Source organism: Salvelinus fontinalis, chromosome 6 (genome assembly GCF_029448725.1).
Source record: "Salvelinus fontinalis isolate EN_2023a chromosome 6, ASM2944872v1, whole genome shotgun sequence".
In the NCBI taxonomy this organism is placed as follows: Eukaryota; Metazoa; Chordata; class Actinopteri; order Salmoniformes; family Salmonidae; genus Salvelinus; species Salvelinus fontinalis.
The window spans coordinates 75,651,379-75,673,252 of NC_074670.1; the positions used below are offsets into that span (position 1 = coordinate 75,651,379).

Genomic DNA, 21,874 nt, shown 5'->3' on the forward strand with positions numbered 1-21,874 from the left:
ATTACCTTTTTAGTTCAGTGCCTCAGTATGTTCTCTGGTATGTGTATCTCTTAATGGAATCAGCAGACTATATGTCTAGTGGGTCCAGGTGCCCTAAGCACATATTTCTCTGGTATGTGTATCTTTAGTAGAATCAGCAGACTATGTGTCTTTTCTCTTCATGTAGTCTGTTTTTTAATGTTCAGCTGTCCTATGCCTTTATATGTTATCCATGTGTCTCATTTTACTCCTACAAGATCTGCAGTCTTTTGGCTTTATAGTAATTATTTCCATGAACCATGATTAACATTAACATCATTTTAGTATGAGAGAACATGCTAGACAACATGTCAGTAAAGAAGCCATTGAAAATAGAAGTGTTGTGCCCTTCAAAATAGGTATTGTTGCTTTAGTACTGAGGATCTATTTGCAAACTAATCTGTCATATAAACTACCAGCGGTCGACTCGGGTATGAGTATTGCAGGAGTTATCGGTTGCTGATTGTAGGGTACTGTGGATTATTCCATAAATCAATTATGAGTCTGTGCTCTTTGGGTATGTTGCTCCTATTTGGGTGTCAGGAATACAATTCTACTCTCTCACTTCTGAGTTCTGGGGTATTCTCCGTGACATTTCAAGTGAGATCAGGTCAACTTTAGTTCACCACGTTGAGGCATAAAAACATTGGTTATCCCAATAATCTCTCCTTTGCACCAGTGCACTTTGTCGTGTAAAACTCCTTACAGCGTAAATATCCCCACAATTCAACTTCCCTGATGAAAAAGGAAATTAGTTGCTTCTTGAGTGGTGCAGCGGTCTAAGGCATCACTACAGACCTGGGTTTGATCCCAGGCTGTGTCACAACTGCCTGTGACCAGGATTACAATTGGCCCAGTGTCATCCGGGTTAGGGGAAGGTTTGGCCGGGGGTGTTTTTACTTGGATCATTGTGCTCTAGCGACTCCTTGTGGCCGGCCAGGCCCCTGCAGGCTGACTTCGGTCATCAGTTGAGCAGTGTTTCCTCTGACACGTTGATGTGGCTTTCCTTCCGGGTTAAGCGGCTGTTAAGAAGCACTGTTTGGCGGGTCATGTTTCGGAGGACGCATGACTCGACCACCGCCTCTCCTGAGCCCGTTGAAACAAGATTGCAATTGGATATCACAAAATTGGGGAGTAAAAGGGGGTAAAAAAAAGGGAAATGACTGGTATAAGAAATATAGTAGAAACTCCCTCTTGTCCATGCCTCCACCAAAATGATTTAACATTTGTGGGAATCTGGTAAATGAGTGTACACAGGAGAAAGGAGATATTATTGGGACGCACCCATTGATGTTGGGGTGAACTCTTCCAGGTTCAGCAGTGACTGAGTCATGATGGCCTTACAGGGCCTGGAGACCCATATGTGTATGGAGAAGTACCCAGACAGGAGGTTAGGTGTTGATTTGCAATTCAGGGTCTCTTTCTGTTCCAGGAGTCGCTATGGGAACCCCCAACTGTAATGTGATGGCCTTGCAGAACATGATGACCCAGATGGACAGTCACCTCTACCACCTGGCAAAACTGATCTCCTTGTTTGTCGGCTGTACCTTCAACACCCTCCTCAGTATCCCTCTGCTCCTCCCATCCCCAGAGCCCCCTCTGTGCTCAGCCAAACACACTTCTTCAGCCTCACATGTCTCCTCTGCTGCGACAACATAAAGGTCAGAATTGGAATCAGAATTAGCTTGATTCACCAAGTACATTTCCACGTAGTAGGAGTTTGACCTGGTGAAAGAGTGCTGACCACATGAACAGAATGTAGACAGAGAGACTTGCGTAACAGTGATGGCAGGGAATTCTCAGTTGTGACACTCGTGAAAAGCACAGTATCTAGTATTAATGCTCTTTTATAATTTGTAATACTTATCTGGGGACTCTGCAGTAGTGGAAACGCGTAGTTTGGGACTAGGCCCCTTAGTTCCAGTGAAGGGAAATATTAATGCTGCAGCATACAATGACATTCTAGACCATTCTGTTCTTCCAACTTTGTGGAAACAGTTTGGGGAAGGCCCTTTCCTGTTTCAGCATGACAATGCCCCCTTGCACTAAGCGAGGTCCATGCAGAAATAGTTTGTCGAGATCAATGTGGAAGAACTTGACTGGCCTGCACAGAGACCAAAAACCTTTGGGATAAATTGGAAGGCCGACTGCGAGCCAGGCCTATTCGCCCAACATGAGTGCCCAACCTCACTAATGCTCTTGTGGTTGAATGGAAGCAAGTCCCCGCAACAATGTTCCGTTGTTGCTCCTAGACGTTTCAACTTCTTAATAACAGCACTTACACTTACAGCACTTACAGTTGACAACAAACTGACTTGTTGGAAAGGTGGCATCCTATGACGGTGTTACCCTGGCCCTGCATGTTGAACGTCACTGAGCTCTTCAGTAAGGCCATTCTACTGCCAATATTTGTCTATGTAGATTTCATGGCTGTGTGCTCGATACACCTGTCAACAACGGGGGATGCTGAAATACCCGAATCCACTAATTCTGACCATGTAGTGTATATATTGCATGTACAGTATATTGTATGTAAATACTCTTCTCTAGCCTTGACTCAATAGGTAGTGCCCTGTTGAGCTGCCCAACATTTATGAAAGAAATCGTTAACCTGATGTTATCTCTATTCTTCTTCCCCCCTCCTCCCCCCCCTTCTCCTCCAGGTGGATCTTCTCCTCAGCACGGCTCTGGCCCTGGACCAGATATGATGGGGTATCAACAGATATGTTAATATTGCAGAGTTGACACTAACATGTACAACATCAAATCTTTATTTAAAAAAGTAACATTGTCATCAACAAAACATGGAAAAAAACACAAATATTAAGACAAACGTAAAAAAAATTGTACATATATTTCCCTCACATGAATGATAAGTTGCCACATCTGCCTGTTATGCACTGAGGAAAATTTCATGGAACAAAAATAAACCTGAAAATATATTACAATAATGTTCACTGATTTAAAATTTCAAGTAATTCAAAACAGTTTGTCACCATCTCTAAAGCCCCCCAAAAATGATATTTGAATGGTATGAAACCATGTCACAGGCAGGCTTGACACAACAATATACGACTGATTCACGTTGTCTTTAGTCACTGTTCAGTGTGTCTCTTGGCTCACTTCACTGTAACGGTGAGACTCCAGTTACAGAGGTAAGGAATGACAGACTCACCATAGCTGCCTCTGAAAACCTGATATAAACACAGAGGTATTTAAGACAGACCTATCAACTTGAAGATCCCACTCATCTTACACATTAGGATGGTTGAAAGAGAAGGATCCCATCATTGCTTCAAATCAGAGCAGTGGAAACGGTCAAGGAATTAACAGAAGAATGCATGTTCGGCGAGGGCTGTTACGGCTACTCCTGAACAAAAAACACGTCTCATTATTCATATCCTGAGTGCTTTATAGTCCGAGAGAAGCGCAGTGTAGGGCTAATCCAGGTCCTTGTAACCACGCCCTCCAACTGCCTCAGAATGATTCCACCTCTTTCACACCTATCAAATCATGTGAGACCAGTGAAAATCTTCAAGCCAAGGATACAGTTAGTGAAATATAGGGACAGCTGATCTCTCTCTCTCTCTCCCTCTCAGTTCTGGCCGAGTTTGGTCTTGGTGGCAAAGTCAACACTGAGTTTCCTCATTACCTCACCGTGGCTCTGACCCACCAGGTTTTGGCGAACACTGCCATAGTTCTCCTTGACGAAGTTGGCGAAGGCCGTGGGCGCCCGGGGCTTGGCGGGGTTGAGCAGGACCAGCGGACCCGTACAGAGGGCACACACAAACCTCTGGGTGTCCAGAGACTTAGAGTGGCGGCCGAGTCTACAGAGGGCAGGAAGAAGAGAACAGTTTAGCCATCGATAGGTTTAAGAGTTTAGCCATCAGTCATACAAAAGTTATACTTAAATCCAAACTGGTTCTCTAGTAGATTGGTACGAATGTCTCATCCTATGTTCAAGAAGGGCCTTTTTCCCTTTATTCAGATTACACCTGCTCACTTTCGGTTGCTTGAAAAGGAAATAATTTCCAAAATATCTTTATTTTTTAAACAAGCCTTAGAAAGTTGGTTGCAATTTCAGTTTAATCCACCTGAAAGGACGGAACAAATAGTACAACAAATCTTGTGGTTAAAAACCTGTTATGGCTGCACGCTGAATATTGAAAAAACTGGAAAATGTGTGCACATTTTCAAACGGCCTCCTAAGAAACTTTTTATTTTCCAATATGCATATATTTACTACTGTTGGATAGATAACAGTCTGTAGTTTCTAAAAAGGTTTGAATTGTTTCTCTAAGTCGAACAGAAATATTTTTACAGCCATTTTCCCAGCCGAATTGAGTTTCCCAAAATGCGATGTGTCTCTTTAAGACCTTCTCTATAAAAGGCCATTTGACTTAGGACCATAGGGACACGTCAGAGGCGTACCTTAGACTGTAATGCGGAAGTGAGAATTGAAAGGGGTCGAATATCTCGTCCCTGGACTGAATAACAGAACTTCTTGTGAGACATGCGCAGTTAAAATAAAAATCCGGGCGCGAAGGATAATTTGATCTCGGCTTCTGGAACAAGGTAGGTAACTTTGAATATGATGCCTGACTACGATATTATTTGCTACATGTCACAAAATCATCCTAAAGGTTGTTTTTTCAATATACTTTAATTATATTATTGCAATTTATTCTGGACTTTAGATGTGAAACGACGGAAGAATTTTTTGAAGAAACGCTTTCTGGCGCAGCAATGCTACCGTGCTAGCTAACCAAAGAGGGGAATCCTTCGTTCTGGAACCCAACTAAAGACTCTACTGGACATTGGACCCCGTTACAACATTCTGATGGAGTACCAAGAAAGATAAGACCCAATTTGGGATGCTTTTTCATATATATGTCGAACTGTTGAATGCTAACGCTGCTAACTATGCTAGGCTAGCGCTTGACTAGAATCAATGCTGCCTTATGCTAGCTTATGATGTTAGCTAATATAACGATATATTGTGTTTTCGCTGTAAAACACTTCAAAAATCGGAAATGTTGTCTGTATTCACAAGATATCTGTCTTTCATTAGTTATCCACCATATGTTTTTCTGAAATGTTTTATGAGGTGTAATTAGTAGCCGACGTTGGTGTATGTATTTTCTCTGGCTACTCCCGGCTGGATTCAGACTCTAGCTATGTGTTAGCATTTTTGGGTAGCATCAATGTAAAACAGATTTATAGCTAAAATATGCACTTTTTATGAACAAAACATAGATTTATTGTGTAACATGTTATATGACTGTCATCTCAGGTCGTTTTTTCTGGGCTCTTTAGGTTGGTTTTAGTTTATTTCGGTTGGTTGTGCATGCTACTTCAATCATAATTCATACTTCATAATCATAATTCATACGTGTCTGTCCACTTTTGTATTTGGTGGTGAGCTAACATAAATATATGTGGTGTTTTCTCTGTAAAACATTTAAAAAATCGGACATGTTGGCTGGATTGACAAGATGTTTATCTTTCAAATGCTGTATTGGACTTGTTAATGTGTAAAAGTTAAATATTTTTAAAAAATAGATTTTGAATTTCGCGCTCTGCAGCTGTTGTCATTTTTGGTCCGAGGTCGGGCTTGCACCCCAAACAGGTTAAATTCAAATATAGTAATTGATAAAAAAACTGTATTTATCGAAGAAATGTTTAAAAAATGTATAATTTTTGTGAATGATATCATAAATAGGACTGGTGGAGTAATAGTAAGGAACTTGTATGTCGGCCTTATATTAAAGAACATAAATGGTTAAAGAAAAGTGTGAAATAAAAACATATACCAATTTCATTTAAGGACCAAAAAACTTACAGCTGTGCCATATAAATTGCAAAATAGTTGGGAAGAGATTTTCGATGTACCCATTCCATGGCACATGGTTTATGAATTGATACGCAAAACAACGCCGGATTCAAAACTTCACATTTTTCAATATAAATTACTGTACAAAATTCTTGCAACTAATAGAATGTTATATATATGGGGGATACAATCTTCCCAGCTCTGTAGATTCTGCTGTGAGGAGGCAGAGTCATTAGACCATTTATTTTGGTATTGTCCGCATGTAGCTCGTTTTTGGTCACAGGTCCAGGAATGGGTGAAGAATTGCAACATTTGCGTAGAACTAACGCTACAGATAGCAATACTGGGGGATTTGAAAAGCCATAGTCAATCAATCAATAATATAATAATTATTTTAGCAAAAATGTTTATTTTTAATTTACAATCCGTGGAAGCTATGAGAATAGGAAGATTCAAATCTTTTGTGAAGCATCACAGCACAGTTGAAAAATATATGGCAAATAAAAATCCGAAATGGATGATGTTGGAAGATAGATGGGAAAGGTTGAGTGGAGCTGAAGGGTGGGACTAATAACAAGATAAACAATGTAGGGCATACGGGATCTGTGAAATGTGTATAGGTGCGGAGCTATTGTGAAATAGCACAGTTACAAGTGGAAATCAAACTGGATGGACAACAGAAATAGAGGAAGGACTAAGAACAAACAAGAGAGAACTATTATAAAGTAGAGTGTGTCTGTAAAATGTGTATAAGATGTATAAATTGAAGGTAAAAACAGAAATGTTTATCAGTTTACTCCAATTGGGGGATCGGTGGTAGGGTTTGCGGGGAATAATAATAAAGGTATACTCTTTAAAAAAGTATGTATGTCTATGTAGGTATGTGTATGTATATATGTGTATATGTATAAATACGTGAATGGATATATATATTTACCCCAAAAAATATGGGGGATTGGAAATGATGCAGACAATTACATTGGAAGCAACATTCTTTCCGCAATATTAAGCTGATCCACCCCCCCCAAAAAAAAAAAAAAAAAAAAAAAGAGTTTAGCCATCGATAGGTTTAAGAGTTTAGCCATCGATAGGTTTAAAACCTGTTTGGGCTGCAAGCCCGAAATCGGACGAAAATGACAACAGCTGCAGGGCGCGAAATTCAAAATCTATTTTTTTTTAAATATTTAACTTTTACACATTAACAAGTCCAATACAGCATTTGAAAGATAAACATCTTGTCAATCCAGCCAACATGTCCGATTTTTTAAATGTTTTACAGAGAAAACACCACATATATTTATGTTAGCTCACCACCAAATACAAAAGTGGACAGACACGTATGGATATGATTATGAAGTATGAATTATGATTCAAGTAGCATGCACAAGCCAACCGAAATAAACTAAAACCAACCTAAAGAGCCCAGAAAAAACTACCTCAGATGACAGTCATATAACATGTTACACAATAAATCTATGTTTTGTTCATAAAAAGTGCATATTTTAGCTATAAATCAGTTTTACATTGATGCTACCCAAAAATGCTAACACATAGCTAGAGTCTGAATCCAGACGGGAGTAGCCAGAGAAAATACATACACCAACGTCGGCTACTAATTACACCTCATAAAACATTTCAGAAAAACATATGGTGGATAGCTAATGAAAGACAGATATCGTGTGAATAAAGCCAACATTTCCGATTTTTGAAGTGTTTTACAGCGAAAACACAATATATCGTTATATTAGCTAACAACATAAGCTAGCATAAGTCAGCACTAGCATTGGTCAAGCGCTAGCCTAGCACAGTTAGCCCACTTAGCACAGCACAGCTCAACAGATATATGAAAAAGCATCCCAAATTGGGTCTTATCTTTGTTGATATTCCATCAGAATGTTGTAACGGGGTCCAATGTCCAGTAGAGTCTTTAGTTGGGTTCCAGAAGGAATTATTTCCCTCTTTGGTTAGCAAGCACAATAGCATTGCGGCGCTACACAGCGTTTCTTCAAAAAATTCTTCCGTCATATCACATCTAAAGTCCCGAATAAATTGCAATAATATAATTAAAGTATATTGAAAAAACATACTTTAGGATTATTTTGTGACATGTATCAAATAATATCGTAGTCAGACATCATATTCACCGTTATCTACCTTGTTCCAGAAGCCGAGACCAAATTATGCTTCGCGCCCGGAATTTTTTTTTAACTGCGCAGGTCTCACAAGAAGGTGTGTTATTCAGTCCATGGACGAGATATTCGACTCCTTTCAATTCTCACTTCCGCATTACAGTCTGACGAAGGCTTGTGACATGTTCCTATGGTCCCAAGTCAAAGGGCCTTTTATAGAGAAGGTCTTAAAGAGACACATCGCATTTTGGAAATCTCAATTCGGCTGGGAAAATGGCTGTAAAAATATTTCTGTTCGACTTAGAGAAACAATTCAAACCTTTTTAGAAACTATAGACTGTTATCTATCCAACAGTAGTAAATATATGCATATTGGAAAATAAAAAGTTTCTTAGGAGGCCGTTTGAAAATGTGCACACATTTTCCAGTTTTTTCAATATTCAGCTTGCAGCCCAAACAGGTTAAGAGTTTAGCCATCGATAGGTTTAAGAGTTTAGCCATCGATAGGTTTAAGAGTTTAGCCATCGATAGGTTTAAGAGTTTAGCCATCGATAGGTTTAAGAGTTTAGCCATCGATTAGGTTTAAGAGTTTAGCCATCGATAGGTTTAAGAGTTTAGCCATCGATTAGGTTTAAGAGTTTAGCCATCGATAGGTTTAAGAGTTTAGCCATCGATAGGTTTAAGAGTTTAGCCATCGATTAGGTTTAAGAGTTTAGCCATCGATAGGTTTAAGAGTTTAGCCATCGATAGGTTTAAGAGTTTAGCCATCGATAGGTTTAAGAGTTTAGCCATCGATAGGTTTAAGAGTTTAGCCATCGATAGGTTTAAGAGTTTAGCCATCAAGCAAGTCTCTTCTTATTGTTGGTGTCCTTTAGTAGTGGTTTCTTTGCAGTAATTCGACCATGAAGGCCTGATTCACACAGTCTCCTCTAAACAGTTGATGTTGAGATGTGTCTGTTACTTGAACTCTGTGATACATTTATTTGGGCTGCAATCTGAGGTGCAGTTAACTCTAATGAACTTATCCTCTGCAGCAGAGGTAACTCTAATGAACTTATCCTCTGCAGCAGAGGTAACTGTGGGTCTTCCTTTCCTGTGGCAGTCCTCATGAGAGCCAGTGTCATCATAGCGCTTGATGGTTTTTGCGACTGCACTTGAAGAAACTTTCAAAGTTCTTGAAATTTTCCGGATTGACTGACCTTCATGTCTTAAAGTAATAATGGACTGTTGTTCCTCTTTGCTAATTTGAGCTGTTCTTGCCATAATATGGACTTGGTATTTTACCAAATAGGGCTATCTTCTGTATACCACCCCTACCTTGTCACAACACAACTGATTGGCTCAAACACAAATGAACTTAACATGGCATATCTGTTAATTGAAATGAATTGAAATGCATTCCAGGTGACTACCTCAAAGCTGGTTGAGAGAATGCCAAGAGTGTGCAAAGCTGTCATCAAGGCAAAGGGTGGCTACTTTCAAGAATCTAAAAAAATGATATATTTTGATTTGTTTAACACTTTTTTGTTTGGTTACAACATGATTCAATATGTGTCATTTTATAGTTTTGATGTCTTCACTATTATTCTACAATGTAGAAAATAGTAAAATAAAGAACAACCCTGAAATGAAACTTTTGACTGGTACTGTACGTGTTTTTGCAGCAGCTGCACTGGTACTGGTACTTGTAGTTAATGTCGTAGCTGTGGCAGCGGGTGACCATGGGCAGCTCGGGGTGTGCCAGCGTGGCCTTGCGGGCATACAGCTTCCAGAAGGGGCCGTGCCCATCCCTCACACTGTTGATCAACCAGGTGGCAGCGTGGCACATCTCATGGACTAACGTGTCTCGCAGGCGGTCTGCCAAGAGGGAGGATGGAAAGTAACACGGGAGAGAAAAGAAGAGGCAAATGGGGAATGGGAGAGAGAGGGAGAGAGAGGAGAGGGAGTGGGAGAGAGAGGAGGAGAGGAAGGATGGGTAAGAATGAGGGAAGGTGTTAGAGAGAAGAGAGAGGGAGTGGGAGAGCGGTGAGGAAGGATGGGTGGGTGAGAGAGGAGAGGAATGATGGGTAGGAGAGGAAGGATGGGTGAGAAGAGAGAGGGAGTGGGAGAGAGAGGAGAGAGGGAGGGAGTGGGTGAGAGAAGACAGAGGGAGTGGGAGAGAGAGGAGAGGGAGTGGGAGAGAGAGGAGAGGGAGTGGGAGAGAGAGGAGAGGAAGGATGGGTGAGAGAGGAGAGAGGGAGTGGGAGAGAGAGGAGAGGGAGTGGGAGAGAGAGGAGAGGAAGGATGGGTGAGAGAGGAGAGGGAGTGGGAGAGAGAGGAGAGGAAGGATGGGTGGGAGAGAGAGGAGAGGAGAGGAAGGATGGGTGAGAATGAGGGAAGGTGTTAGAGGAGAGGGAGAGAGAGAAGAGGAAGGGTGGGTGAGAATGGGGGAAGGTGTTAGAGGAGAGGGAGAGGGAGAAGAGGAAGGGTGGGTGAGAATGGGGGAAGGTGGGAGAGAGAGGAGAGAGGGAGAGGGAGAGAGAGGAGAGGGAGGATGGGTGAGAATGGGGGAAGGTGGGAGAGAAAGCAGGATACTTTTTACACAGGTTTAATCATACAGACACGAGCTGTTCAAATTCAAGCTTGACTTTAAATTACTTTCACCAGAACCTAATTTCAACGTTATAACAAGATAGATTTAATGTCATGTCATTAGTTCTTCCACCAGTGAAGCCTTACCTGCAGAGTCACAGACTTTCTCAGAGAGCTGGATACGGGCGTATCGGTTCCCTCCTCCTCTCTCCTGCCCTGTGATGCAGTAGCCAGCAGTCTTCCTCATCTTGTTATTCCAGCTCACTGACATGTTACTGGGCAGCTGGGGAACAAAGGAAAGAAGAGGTAAAACATACAAGACAATCCCAGGTCACATGATGTTATGGTGTAGGTCAATGCAAAACATCGTATAATATGGCATCGTCATCACTCTCCAAGTGATATGGAGGAATATGTAGGCTTATAACCTGTGTGTTTAAACCTGTATAGCCTATGCATGCTTAAAGTGTGTGTGTGCGTACCTTGCTGTCGAACACGCTGGTGTTGTACAGGTGATACAGTTTGCTGGTGAGCTCCTCCTTGATCTGCTTGAAGTTACGGCTGTAGCTGGAGCCTGGTCCAGACAGAGACTGGAGGAAACATCCCGGAGTCTGACACCCTGCTGCTGACACACTGAGGAGAGAAACACACCCCGGAGTCTGACACACTGAGGAGAGAAACATTGAGGTACACCCTGCACTAGGCCCTGTTCAGTAGATTATTGAGGTACACCCTGCACTAGGCCCTGTTCAGTAGATTATTGAGGTACACCTTGCACTAGGTCCTGTTCAGTAGATTATTGAGGTACACCCTGCACTAGGGCCTGTTCAGTAGAGTATTGAGGTACAGCCCTAGGCCCTGTTCAGTAGAGTATTGAGGTACACCCTGCACTAGGCCCTGTTCAGTAGAGTATTGAGGTACAGCCCTAGGCCCTGTTCAGTAGGGTATTGAGGTACACCCTGCACTAGGCCCTGTTCAGTAGAGTATTGAGGTACAGCCCTAGGCCCTGTTCAGTAGAGTATTGAGGTACACCCCTAGGCCCTGTTCAGTAGAGTATTGAGGTACACCCTGCACTAGGCCCTGTTCAGTAGAGTATTGAGGTACACCCTGCACTAGGCCCTGTTTAGTAGAGTATTGAGGTACACCCCTAGGCCCTGTTCAGTAGAGTATTGAGGTACAGCCCTAGGCCTTGTTCAGTAGAGTATTGAGGTACACCCTGCCCTAGGCCCTGTTCAGTAGAGTATTGAGGTACACCCCTAGGCCCTGTTTAGTAGAGTATTGAGGTACAGCCCTAGGCCCTGTTTAGTAGAGTATTGAGGTACACCCCTAGGCCTTGTACAGTAGAGTGTTGAGGTACAGCCTTAGGCCCTGTTCAGTAGAGTGTTGAGGTACAGCCTTAGGCCCTGTTCAGTAGAGTGTTGAGGTACAGCCCTAGGCCCTGTTCAGTAGAGTGTTGAGGTACAGCCTTAGGCCCTGTTCAGTAGAGTATTGAGGTACAGCCCTAGGCCCTGTTCAGTAGAGTATTGAGGTACAGCCCCATGCCCTGTTCAGTAGAGTATTGAGGTACAGCCCTAGGCCCTGTTCAGTAGAGTATTGAGGTACAGCCCTAGGCCCTGTTCAGTAGAGTATTGAGGTACAGCCCTAGGCCCTGTTCAGTAGAGTATTGAGGTACAGCCCTAGGCCCTGTTCAGTAGAGTATTGAGGTACAGCCCTAGGCCCTGTTCAGTAGAGTATTGAGGTACAGCCCTAGGCCCTGCTTAATATTACCTGGAGAAGGAAAGGCTGCTGGTCTGGAGTCTGGTCTCTGTGGGTTTAGTGACAAGTAGCCGCGCTGGAGTCTTCAGATCCAATGGTGTTCTCCCTACCGACCGAGGGCACGCCTCTTTCGAGGCTTTGGGCCGTGGAGCTGACAGGGGGGGCTTCTGATTGGGCCCTGGATTCACACACGAGGATGCAGCCAATGAGATGAAATGATACATAAAAAAATTAAAAAATAATACCAATTAAAAACCCCAGCTGGCAGAAGCCTTGTGGGTGGACACTGTCTGAACAGAAATATAGGAGTTAGGCCTCCCGGGTGGCCCAGTGGTCTAGGGCACTGCATCGCAGTGCTAACTGCGCCACCAGAGTCTCTGGGTTCGCCCCCAGGCTCTGTCGCAGCCGGCCGCGACCGGGAGGTCCGTGGGGCGACGCACAATTGGGCTAGCGTCGTCCGGGATAGGGAGGGTTTGGCCGGTAGGGATTTCCTTGTCTCATCGCGCTCCAGCGACTCCTGTGGCGGGCTGGGCGCAGTGCGCGCTGACCAGGGGGGCCAGGTGCACAGTGTTTCCTCCGACACATTGGTGTGGCTGGCTTTCGGGTTGGAGGCGCGCTGTGTTAAAGAAGCAGTGGGGCTTGGTTGGGTTGTGCCTCGGAGGACGCATGGCTTTCGACCTTCGTCTCTCCCGAGCCCGTACGGGAGTTGTAGCGATGAGACAAGATAGTAATTACTAGCGATTGGATACCACGAAAATTGGGGAGAAAAGGGGATAAAATGTAAAAAAAAATATATATAAAAAAATATAAAAAATAAATAAAAAAGAAATATAGGAGTTATATTTAAACACTTTGGGAGCATTATACCATTATACCAGATTTACTTTGTTACGTTACCCTCTCTGATCCAAGTCTTTTTTATTTTAGGTATGTGGAACCCCACTTACTGTTGCCTGTGTCATGTTTAGGTGTTGGGGTGTTGCCCGTGTCGTGTTGGGGTGTTGCCCATGTCATGTTGGGGTGTTGCCCATGTCATGTTTAGGTGTTGGGGTGTTACCCGTGTCGTGTTGGGGTGTTACCCGTGTCATGTTTAGGTGTTGGGGTGTTACCCGTGTCATGTTTAGGTGTTGGGGTGATACCCGTGTCATGTTTAGGTGTTGGGGTGATACCCGTGTCATGTTTAGGTGTTGGGGTGTTGCCCGTGTCGTGTTGGGGTGTTGCCTGTGTCATGTTTAGGTGTTGTGGTGATACCCGTGTCATGTTTAGGTGTTGGGGTGTTGCCCGTGTCGTGTTGGGGTGTTGCCCATGTCATGTTGGGGTGTTGCCCATGTCATGTTTAGGTGTTGGGGTGTTACCCGTGTCGTGTTGGGGTGTCACCCGTGTCATGTTTAGGTGTTGGGGTGTCACCCGTGTCATGTTTAGGTGTTGGGGTGTTACCCGTGTCATGTTTAGGTGTTGGGGTGTTGCCTGTGTCATGTTTAGGTGTTGGGGTGATACCCGTGTCATGTTTAGGTGTTGGGGTGTTGCCTGTGTCATGTTTAGGTGTTGGGGTGTTACCCGTGTCATGTTTAGGTGTTGGGGTGTTGCCTGTGTCATGTTTAGGTGTTGGGGTGATACCCGTGTCATGTTTAGGTGTTGGGGTGATACCCGTGTCATGTTTAGGTGTTGGGGTGATACCCGTGTCATGTTTAGGTGTTGGGGTGTTACCCGTGTCATGTTTAGGTGTTGGGGTGTTACCTGTGTCATGTTTAGGTGTTGGGGTGTTACCTGTGTCATGTTTAGGTGTTGGGGTGTTGCCTGTGTCATGTTTAGGTGTTGGGGTGTTACCCGTGTTATGTTTAGGTGTTGGGGTGTTGCCTGTGTCATGTTTAGGTGTTGGGGTGTTACCTGTGTCATGTTTAGGTGTTGGGGTGTTACCTGTGTCATGTTTAGGTGTTGGGGTGTTACCGGTCTTGTGGTTCTTCTTAATTCTGTCCAGTAAGCTGAGGAACTCCTCCTCTGAGCTGGCTGAGTCCTCCAGCTTCGACGGGGCTGAGTGGGCTCGCTGTGGAAGGGGGGCCGGGGTGGAAGAGGAAGAGTGGAGAGGCGGAGAGCTGGGAGAGGACAGAGAAGGAGGGGAGGGCGAGGGAAAGAGGATGTCCTCCTGGTTACTTTGTGGAACTTTGACCTTGTGTGTCCGAGACGTCGGCGGCTGGCGCACAGGGTGGCGCGTCCTCCATGTGCTCTTCATCACGATACCATCATCTTCACTGTCGCTGAGGAAAACTGGGGAGTCACACTGGGACAGGGGTCTTCTGACTGGGAGCTGGGAGGATGACGGCTTAGAGGTGTTAGAGGTACCTGTAGAAGACAGACACAGTGACCTGTTGTTGGGACTGAATCATAATATCTCCATGAGTTAAACAAAACAGAGAGTGACTGTTGAGTAGGTAACACTGTCGGCCTAACAACCCCCCCTAGCCGTGACAATATATCAAAATAACCAAGGCTTCCTGGGAATTACTTCAACTCTGGCTATGAGAAGAGACGTCACCACAGTTCTGAACTGAGCAGGAAGAACTTCTTTCAAACAGATTTCAGTTCATTACAAGCATGTATGTTGACAGTTAATGGTAGCGTATCAAATAGCACCCTATTGCCTATATAGTCAACTACTTTTGAATAGAGTAGTGCCCTATATAGGGAATAGGTTGCCATTAGGGACACAGAATGTTACCTTTGGAGGTAGGTGTTTTTTTCTTCTTGAGGACAAAGTCATCGTCGGAGGAAAAGCTGTCGACAATAAAGTTTCTGAGGCTGAGGACAAAACAGGAGATAAACCTGAGTATTTAACACACGATAGGGACCATAGTCATGGTAGGAGGTTGAAACCACTGTACCTGTCTACACTGCCACGTTCCGCTTCCTTGGGCTTAGGCTTGGGAGTTTTCACACGGCTCAGGACTTCAGGGGCATCAGAGAAGACACAAGGGAACAGTAAACATGTCATCCCCCATGATGCTGCAGCGCCAGTTATACCTCTTGCTTCGCATCTTCCTCTTCTGCTGTGACTCACACATTTCTGTTAATTACTAAAGCTCCCGTTTTGGGCCAATCAGTGTCATTATGTAAATGCTGTATCTCTATGACAACACGCATCATTCACCAGAGTTTCTGCAAAAGCAGGCCAGTGCTGTCTGAGATATCGCGTGTGACTAATGTATGAACGGACGGAGACCGAGCCACAGTCCCCTCCCCGATTTCATCATGGGGAACAATGACATGAGTAAGGAGACATCGAAGAGACCTGGGCCCGTTTCCCGGTAGCGATGGAACTTACGAGTGTTGTAATGATGCCTCTTTCCTACAACGGACGAAGATGTAACATGTTTCCCAGAACACCACGCAGAGAGAACGTTCACAAGTTGGTGGTTGAGGAAAGTGTCAAACTGATAGGATCAAAAGAAAAGCAATGCTGCTCTCGGATCAGCTATCACCATTCAAATTTTACCTTAAACATTAGAATGATTTCACAATACTGATGACAGATCAGCACCTGAAGAGATATTATCATCTATGGCTGCAAATATTGAGGCGGCTTATTATAACGATTACGCGATAATAATAAACTAACTCACAGATTTGGCATGTTAGGCTACACATTATGGAATATAGAGGCACAAATGACAGACAGTATCCAAATAGCAAGATAAAACAATTGAATTAACATGAAATTGATTTCAATATCATTTAAATATACAAGCCTATAGTCTATACTGTAGGTAGGCTATTCATCTTTTAATGCAGTCATCTCGGTTTTTATTTTAAGATTTGTTTTCAAATCTTTTTATCCTTTGCTTGTTTGTAACAATTGCAAAGACATTGGCAACTATGTATTTGTAGTCAACTTTGTTGTAAAGTTATTGGCGGTCACAGAGAGACTGATACACATCTTGATTCTATGTTTACCGGAGATCGTCTGTGTATAAAGTGATGAATCTAACGACGCACTTTGCTGTTCTACGAGTGGTTTGGGGCAGCCGGTAAATAATTAGCCTTTTCAAGTACGACGTTAGTAACGATGGTTTCGGGAAAAAGCTGTTGAGATTTAATGATGCTCCTACGAAGGTTCTAACAACGAACTTAGCCTTGAGATGCATTTAGGAAACCGGGGCCCTGGACAGTCATAAACAATACTGTTGTTTGACTTAGAAATGACATACACCAAATTAGACATGACAAACACCCATTCAGAAGTGATTTAGAACATTGTTTCAATAAAGAATTCTAAAGCCTCACCCCAACACAAAACATGACTTCACTAATGCAGAAGTCAAGGCACCAGTATGGTACTTACAGTTTTCAAAGCCGTCGTCACTGTCTGAGCTTAATACAAGGACAGGTTCACTAGAGGGGAGAGAATCAGAAAATAAAAAATAACACATTTTGTCCAATTGAATGACCAGATAGAGAAATGGAATTAAGGGCACTATTCAATCTGTATTGCGGAAGTTCAGCATTACAGCGTGATTGAAATGTAAACACAACGTTCCCAGGTTAGTGGGTATTGTGTTCACGGTAAACGCTGCATATGTCTCCTCAATCAGACATTACATTTAGATTTCTATTGGGCAATCTGTAAGGCTTCAGTTATCCAGACTGAATAGAGACTGAAGTCTACAAGGCTATAGGCTGGAAGTAGGGCTGTGACGGTCATGGAATTTTGGATGACTGTAATTAGCCAGCCAAATGACAGCGGTCACCATAATAACATAAACATTTTTATATTACATTTTCTACTCTCCTCTGCTCCTGACTGTATGTGCTGCCATAGAAATTGAATTAATAGAACGGGTGTCCCCATTCAAGTCAATGATGGCATAATGGGTGGACTGGCAGCCATTGCGAGTGTACAAATATGAACAAAGCAGGACGTAAAATATGTGCTGTAATTTGTTGATTCATGTCAACCGACATTACAAAAATGACATTCCATTGCCTGAGCCACATCAGTTAACATCATTTGAATGAACATTCTACATTACCATGGAAATTGCATCACAATACCAGGCAGCCATTTTGAGTGTACCCATGAGTTTACCAGTCAAATTGCCAGAGGTTAGACTTTCCAAGTATGTTCTATTCATTCTATTTCTATGTGTGCTGCTGCTGCATTGTGGGAGGTATAGCCTAGGCAATCGAAGACTTGTTTGCTTGTTTCAGCAAGGAACAAAAAAGTTTCATCACATTGTTACAGCAGAAACGGACAGAGACGGAAGAGGAAGCGAGACACCTCACTCCCTCATTTTTTCTGGTTACATTACAGTCAATGAACTAAGCAGACCAGACCCAACTGCTATTTCATTGGTGTCTGTGGGATAAACACACCATTAAGCAGACCGGAACTGACCACTTTTTTTCTGAGTGAACTATTTTCTTTTATCCACCATCTTTGAAACGTACTAAACCGCACGAATGCCGTCCCATCTTCAGTGAGCTGTTTACTACATGGCAAACACATTTTTTTGAAGGTTATTTTATTTTCACGACAGCCTTCATCCATTACCGTTGGTTACACAGTATTTGTGCCAGCACTAGCTGGGCGAATCACTACCTTACCTGACTTTGTTAGCAGCACTGCAATGTTTCCGAGAAGCAGCTTTGGGTGTAGCCTGCTCCACAAGAACTACAGACAAGAAGAACATGGTGATTCATTCATTCAACTACAGTATTTCAATGCATGGCTATCATGTCATAGACCTACATGTTTGGCACCATGACAACCATAATCAGGAGTTGGCCAATGCTCATACAGCTCTGGACCAGGTGTAAAGGTATCTTCCAGGTGAACAAAAAGAAAGCAGTCGTAGGTCAAGTCAATCAAACATCAATCCAGGTTTAATATAAATTGCAACAAGGAGCCACTCGGCATAGAAGCAGAGAACATGTCTAACAGGCCCTTTAAATTCTAATAGACAAGCAACCCACTGACCCTCACTTACACTGGTCGAAATCATCATCGCTGGACTCTATCAACACCTTGGTCCTGTAACTGTTGCCCTTGGAGACCTGGTCCTCTTCCTCACTGTCTGGCAGATGTAGCCGGACTCGGGGAGGAAGGTCCCTGGAGAAGTGATCGCCTGTGGCCGGACGCCGAGTCTTACTGATGCTCTTAATCAGCTGTAAAGAAGACATGGGATGTGTTTGAAATGGCACCCAGGTCAAATGTAGTGCACTACATATGGAATAGTGTGCAATTGATAACATAATCACTGCTAGTTCTGATTAATGTGACCAAGTTAAGTAAGATAACAACATACCTGTTCTTCTGCTGTTTCCAACCCTCCCTTCTCTGACCAGCCCAGTTTCTGTGAAACTCTTTGAAATAATCTGTGATTGTCGTCATCCATGGTACTTTTCTCTGTCTATCTCTCTGTAAGGGGGACAATATAACTATTATCTGCTCACAACATGCCCAGGTAGCGTACCCACCACTGATAGCTATTGTAGCTCTGCCACTCTATAGCCCTCTTTGGGAAATGCATACAAACAATACATATTTTTTTTATGTTCGCGAATCGTGACATAACGTTACCTTTGAAGATGATGATAAGAACTTTTGTTTTGTGCCCACGTTTCGGACAGCTACTGAAAGCAACCAACGAAAATTCAAAACTGCACACCGGAAGTGTTTTTCTTCTTCCGGAAGTTGTCATTGGCAAAGCGAAAACGAGTAGTAATGACGTGGCTAGATGCGGAACTAGGCCGACGTCAAACAAATGGTTGCTTTGTTCACAATAATAATACGATTTTGTAGAATTTATTCCGCTCAAAATGTCTAAACTACAGTTGCTGAACTCGTATGTTACTGAACGACTAACGGCGGCTGCTACAGATATATCCGTAGCCATAGAGACAACAGTAGTAGAGTTGCATGAAGAAATCTCCCGTTCGACGGAGGAGAATGATCGTCTACGAAGGCTGTTGGATTTGGTTTTCACCCGACAGATAAAGTCACACAGAGGTTTGCATTGACGACTTGCAACTGTATTAACACACGTCAATCATATGGCAACTTGACAAGATAGAAGCTTAAGATACACGATTGCAAATTTACAAGTACAAAAGCAAAGCTGCAATTGTAATGTTGAATCCCACAGCAATATTATATCTGTACCAAAACCAATAAACAAGTCAGCTAGCTAGCTTTTTAACATTTTTTATTTGCAGAAGAAAACTATGCATTTAGACTTAGACAAAATATTTATTGAATTATCAGCAACTTTATATTTCTTATTTTTCATTTATCAGATCCCCACCAGCTCACACACCCCATATCTGAAGAGGAGGTTCCCCCTGAGCAGCAGCACTGTGAGGAGGAGTGGAGCCCCAGTCTGGTTAAGGAGGACCCAAAGCTCACACAGATTAAAGAGGAACAGGAGGAACTCAGGACCAGTCAGGAGGAAGAGCAGCTTCACGGACTGGGGGAGGCTGATCTCATAAAGTTCATATTCACTTCTCCCTGTGTGGAAAGTGACTGTGATCAGGAGAACCCATCTCAGCCCTCACATCTTTACCAAACCCAAACTGTGGAAGAGAGAGAGAGGGACTCTCTACTCACCTACACAATTGATGAGATCAAAAAAGAACCTGATGGAGAGGATTACAGAGTATCAGAACCAGCCAGTGACTCTCAGCCCCTCTCTGCAGTAACTCCAGACTGTTCTGCAGCGTCGAGTGAAAACAGGAAAAGTGATGATGAGGTGGAGAGTGGAGGACTACAATCAGGGTCTAAGACACTCGAATCAAAGAGAAAACAGACAAAGAAAGGAGAAAAGAGGACGGCCACAATGTTGCCCCGTTTGACATCTTCTAGTGTTACTACTCATTATTGCAAGGTGTGTAGGAAGACTTTTCTGTCAAATGGTTTTTTAATCTATCATGTGCGAAAAACACACACAGAGCATAAGGAATGCCAGTGTGGTGTGTGTGGAAAATACTTATGTTCTACAGAAAGTATGACAGGTCACCTACAAACTCATACTGAAGAAAACATTTCTTGTCATGTTTGTGGCAAATGTTTCTCTAAGAATGGTGATCTTAAAACACATATTAGGAGTCATACAGGAGAGAAACCATATCAGTGTACTCAATGTAGTAAATGCTACACACAGAAAGTACACCTTAAAAATCATATGAGAACTCATACAGGGGAGAAACCATTTAGGTGTAAAGAATGTGGGAAATACTTCACACAGAAAAATACCCTGTCCAATCACATGATGATCCACAGAGGGGAGAAACCATATCAGTGCAAAACATGTGGAAAAAGCTTCACTGAAAGTGGAACCCTGAGCAGGCATATGAGAGTTCACACAGGGGAGAAACCTCATCAGTGCCAAGAATGTGGGAAATGCTTCACTGAGCGTGGAAACCTGACTAAACATATAAAGATCCACAGAGGGGAGAAATCCTATTGTTGCAGCTATTGTAGCAGATGCTTTACTGATGAAGCAAATTGTAAAAGACACATGAGGACTGTTCACAACAGTGAGAACATATGACAATGGAGTTAATCCTGAGTAGAGTAAAACCTTCAGATAGAAAATCTAATATATAGAACTGACACGATCCCGTGCCCTGCTCTACGTGACGGATAAAAGTGTCTTTTCCTTACATTTCTTCAGCATGTGGGAGTTTTATACATCATATTTTCATCACTTCTAAAACCCTACTATGTATATGTGGGCATGTCTGTTAAAATGTTTTGTTTCTTTTTCTTGCAAACCTAATTGTGTTTCCATGTGAATTATTGTATAAATAAAGGTTAAATGAAAAAAAGCAATCAGAGTTCCTGCTCTTGTAAGAACATGGAGGAGCTCTTTAAATCACCACTTCATTAAGTCAGGATTCCTATTTGACTCAGCCATGCCTCCTTGCCCTTCCAACATTTTCTCATCTCCCACCCCTTCTAATGCGACTATCCCCGATGCTTCTCCCTCTTTTCCCTCTGCCCCGCTACAAAGTTTCTCCCTGCAGGCTGTCACTGAGTCTGAGGTGCTAAAGGAGCTCCTTAAACTTGACCCTAAAAAAACATCTGGGTCATATGGTTTAGACTCTTTCTTCTTTTAGGTTGTTGCCCCTATCATCACCAAGCCTTTTAAACCTGTCTCCTTTCTGGGGTTCCCATTGCTTGGATGGCAGCCATGATTCGTCCTTTATTTAAAGGGGGAGATCAAGCTGATCCTAACTGTTATAGGCCTATTTCTATTTTGCCCTGTTAATCAAAAGTGTTGAAAAAACTTGCCAATAATCAACTGACTGGCTTTCTTGATGTCTATAGTATTCTCTCTGGTATGCAATCTGGTTTCCACTCAGGTTATGGATGTGTCACTGCAACCTTAAAGGTCCCCAATGATGTCACCATTGCCCTTGATTCTAAGCAATGTTATGCTGCTATTTTTGCAGATGATACAGTCTTATACTCAGCTGGCCCCTCCACGGATTTTGTGATAAACGCTCTACAACAAAGCTTTCTTAGTGTACAACAAGCTTTCTCTACCCTTAGCCTTGTTCTGAACACCTCCAA

General features: G+C 43.0%; 2 protein-coding genes across 6 annotated transcripts; one reads left to right on the top strand and one right to left on the bottom strand.

Annotated features, from left to right (window-relative positions):
- Window positions 1-2,773: 2,773 nt before the first annotated feature.
- On the bottom strand, window positions 2,774-19,032 carry LOC129858432 (germ cell nuclear acidic protein-like). 5 transcript variants are annotated; one of them, XM_055927649.1, is made up of 13 exons: window positions 18,881-19,032; window positions 18,606-18,718; window positions 18,288-18,465; window positions 17,905-17,971; window positions 16,643-16,692; window positions 15,186-15,249; window positions 15,023-15,102; window positions 14,254-14,646; window positions 12,319-12,484; window positions 11,034-11,184; window positions 10,699-10,834; window positions 9,633-9,837; window positions 2,774-3,845 (listed from the first exon to the last, which is right to left on the bottom strand). In XM_055927649.1, exons 2-13 carry the CDS (start codon window positions 18,693-18,695, stop codon window positions 3,614-3,616), a joined length of 1,812 nt encoding a protein of 603 aa, XP_055783624.1. In that variant the 5' UTR covers window positions 18,696-18,718; window positions 18,881-19,032; the 3' UTR covers window positions 2,774-3,613. The 5 variants fall into 5 exon arrangements, with proteins under 5 accessions (XP_055783624.1, XP_055783623.1, XP_055783621.1 ...); XM_055927648.1 differs by having other exon boundaries at window positions 14,224-14,646; window positions 15,023-15,078; window positions 18,881-19,031; XM_055927646.1 differs by having other exon boundaries at window positions 14,224-14,646; window positions 15,023-15,096; window positions 18,881-19,031.
- LOC129858433 (gastrula zinc finger protein XlCGF57.1-like) lies at window positions 19,014-21,111 on the top strand. Its single transcript, XM_055927650.1, has 2 exons — window positions 19,014-19,309; window positions 19,597-21,111. Exons 1-2 carry the CDS (start codon window positions 19,120-19,122, stop codon window positions 20,847-20,849), a joined length of 1,443 nt encoding a protein of 480 aa, XP_055783625.1. The 5' UTR covers window positions 19,014-19,119; the 3' UTR covers window positions 20,850-21,111.
- Window positions 21,112-21,874: the final 763 nt, after the last annotated feature.

What these genes read in the sequence shown, in the direction of transcription:
- LOC129858432 (XM_055927645.1), bottom strand. Translation starts at nt 18,695, where the DNA reads ATGGATGACGACAATCACAGATTATTTCAAAGAGTTTCACAGAAACTG. An exon ending in TGGAAACAGCAGAAGAACAG is followed by an intron (nt 18,466 to 18,605) that starts GTATGTTGTTAT and finishes TCTTCTTTACAG; the next exon opens with CTGATTAAGAGCATCAGTAA. An exon ending in AGCAGCCTTTCCTTCTCCAG is followed by an intron (nt 11,185 to 12,318) that starts GTAATATTAAGC and finishes TTCTCTCCTCAG; the next exon opens with TGTGTCAGCAGCAGGGTGTC.
- LOC129858433 (XM_055927650.1), top strand. Translation starts at nt 19,120, where the DNA reads ATGTCTAAACTACAGTTGCTGAACTCGTATGTTACTGAACGACTAACG. An exon ending in ACAGATAAAGTCACACAGAG is followed by an intron (nt 19,310 to 19,596) that starts GTTTGCATTGAC and finishes TTCATTTATCAG; the next exon opens with ATCCCCACCAGCTCACACAC.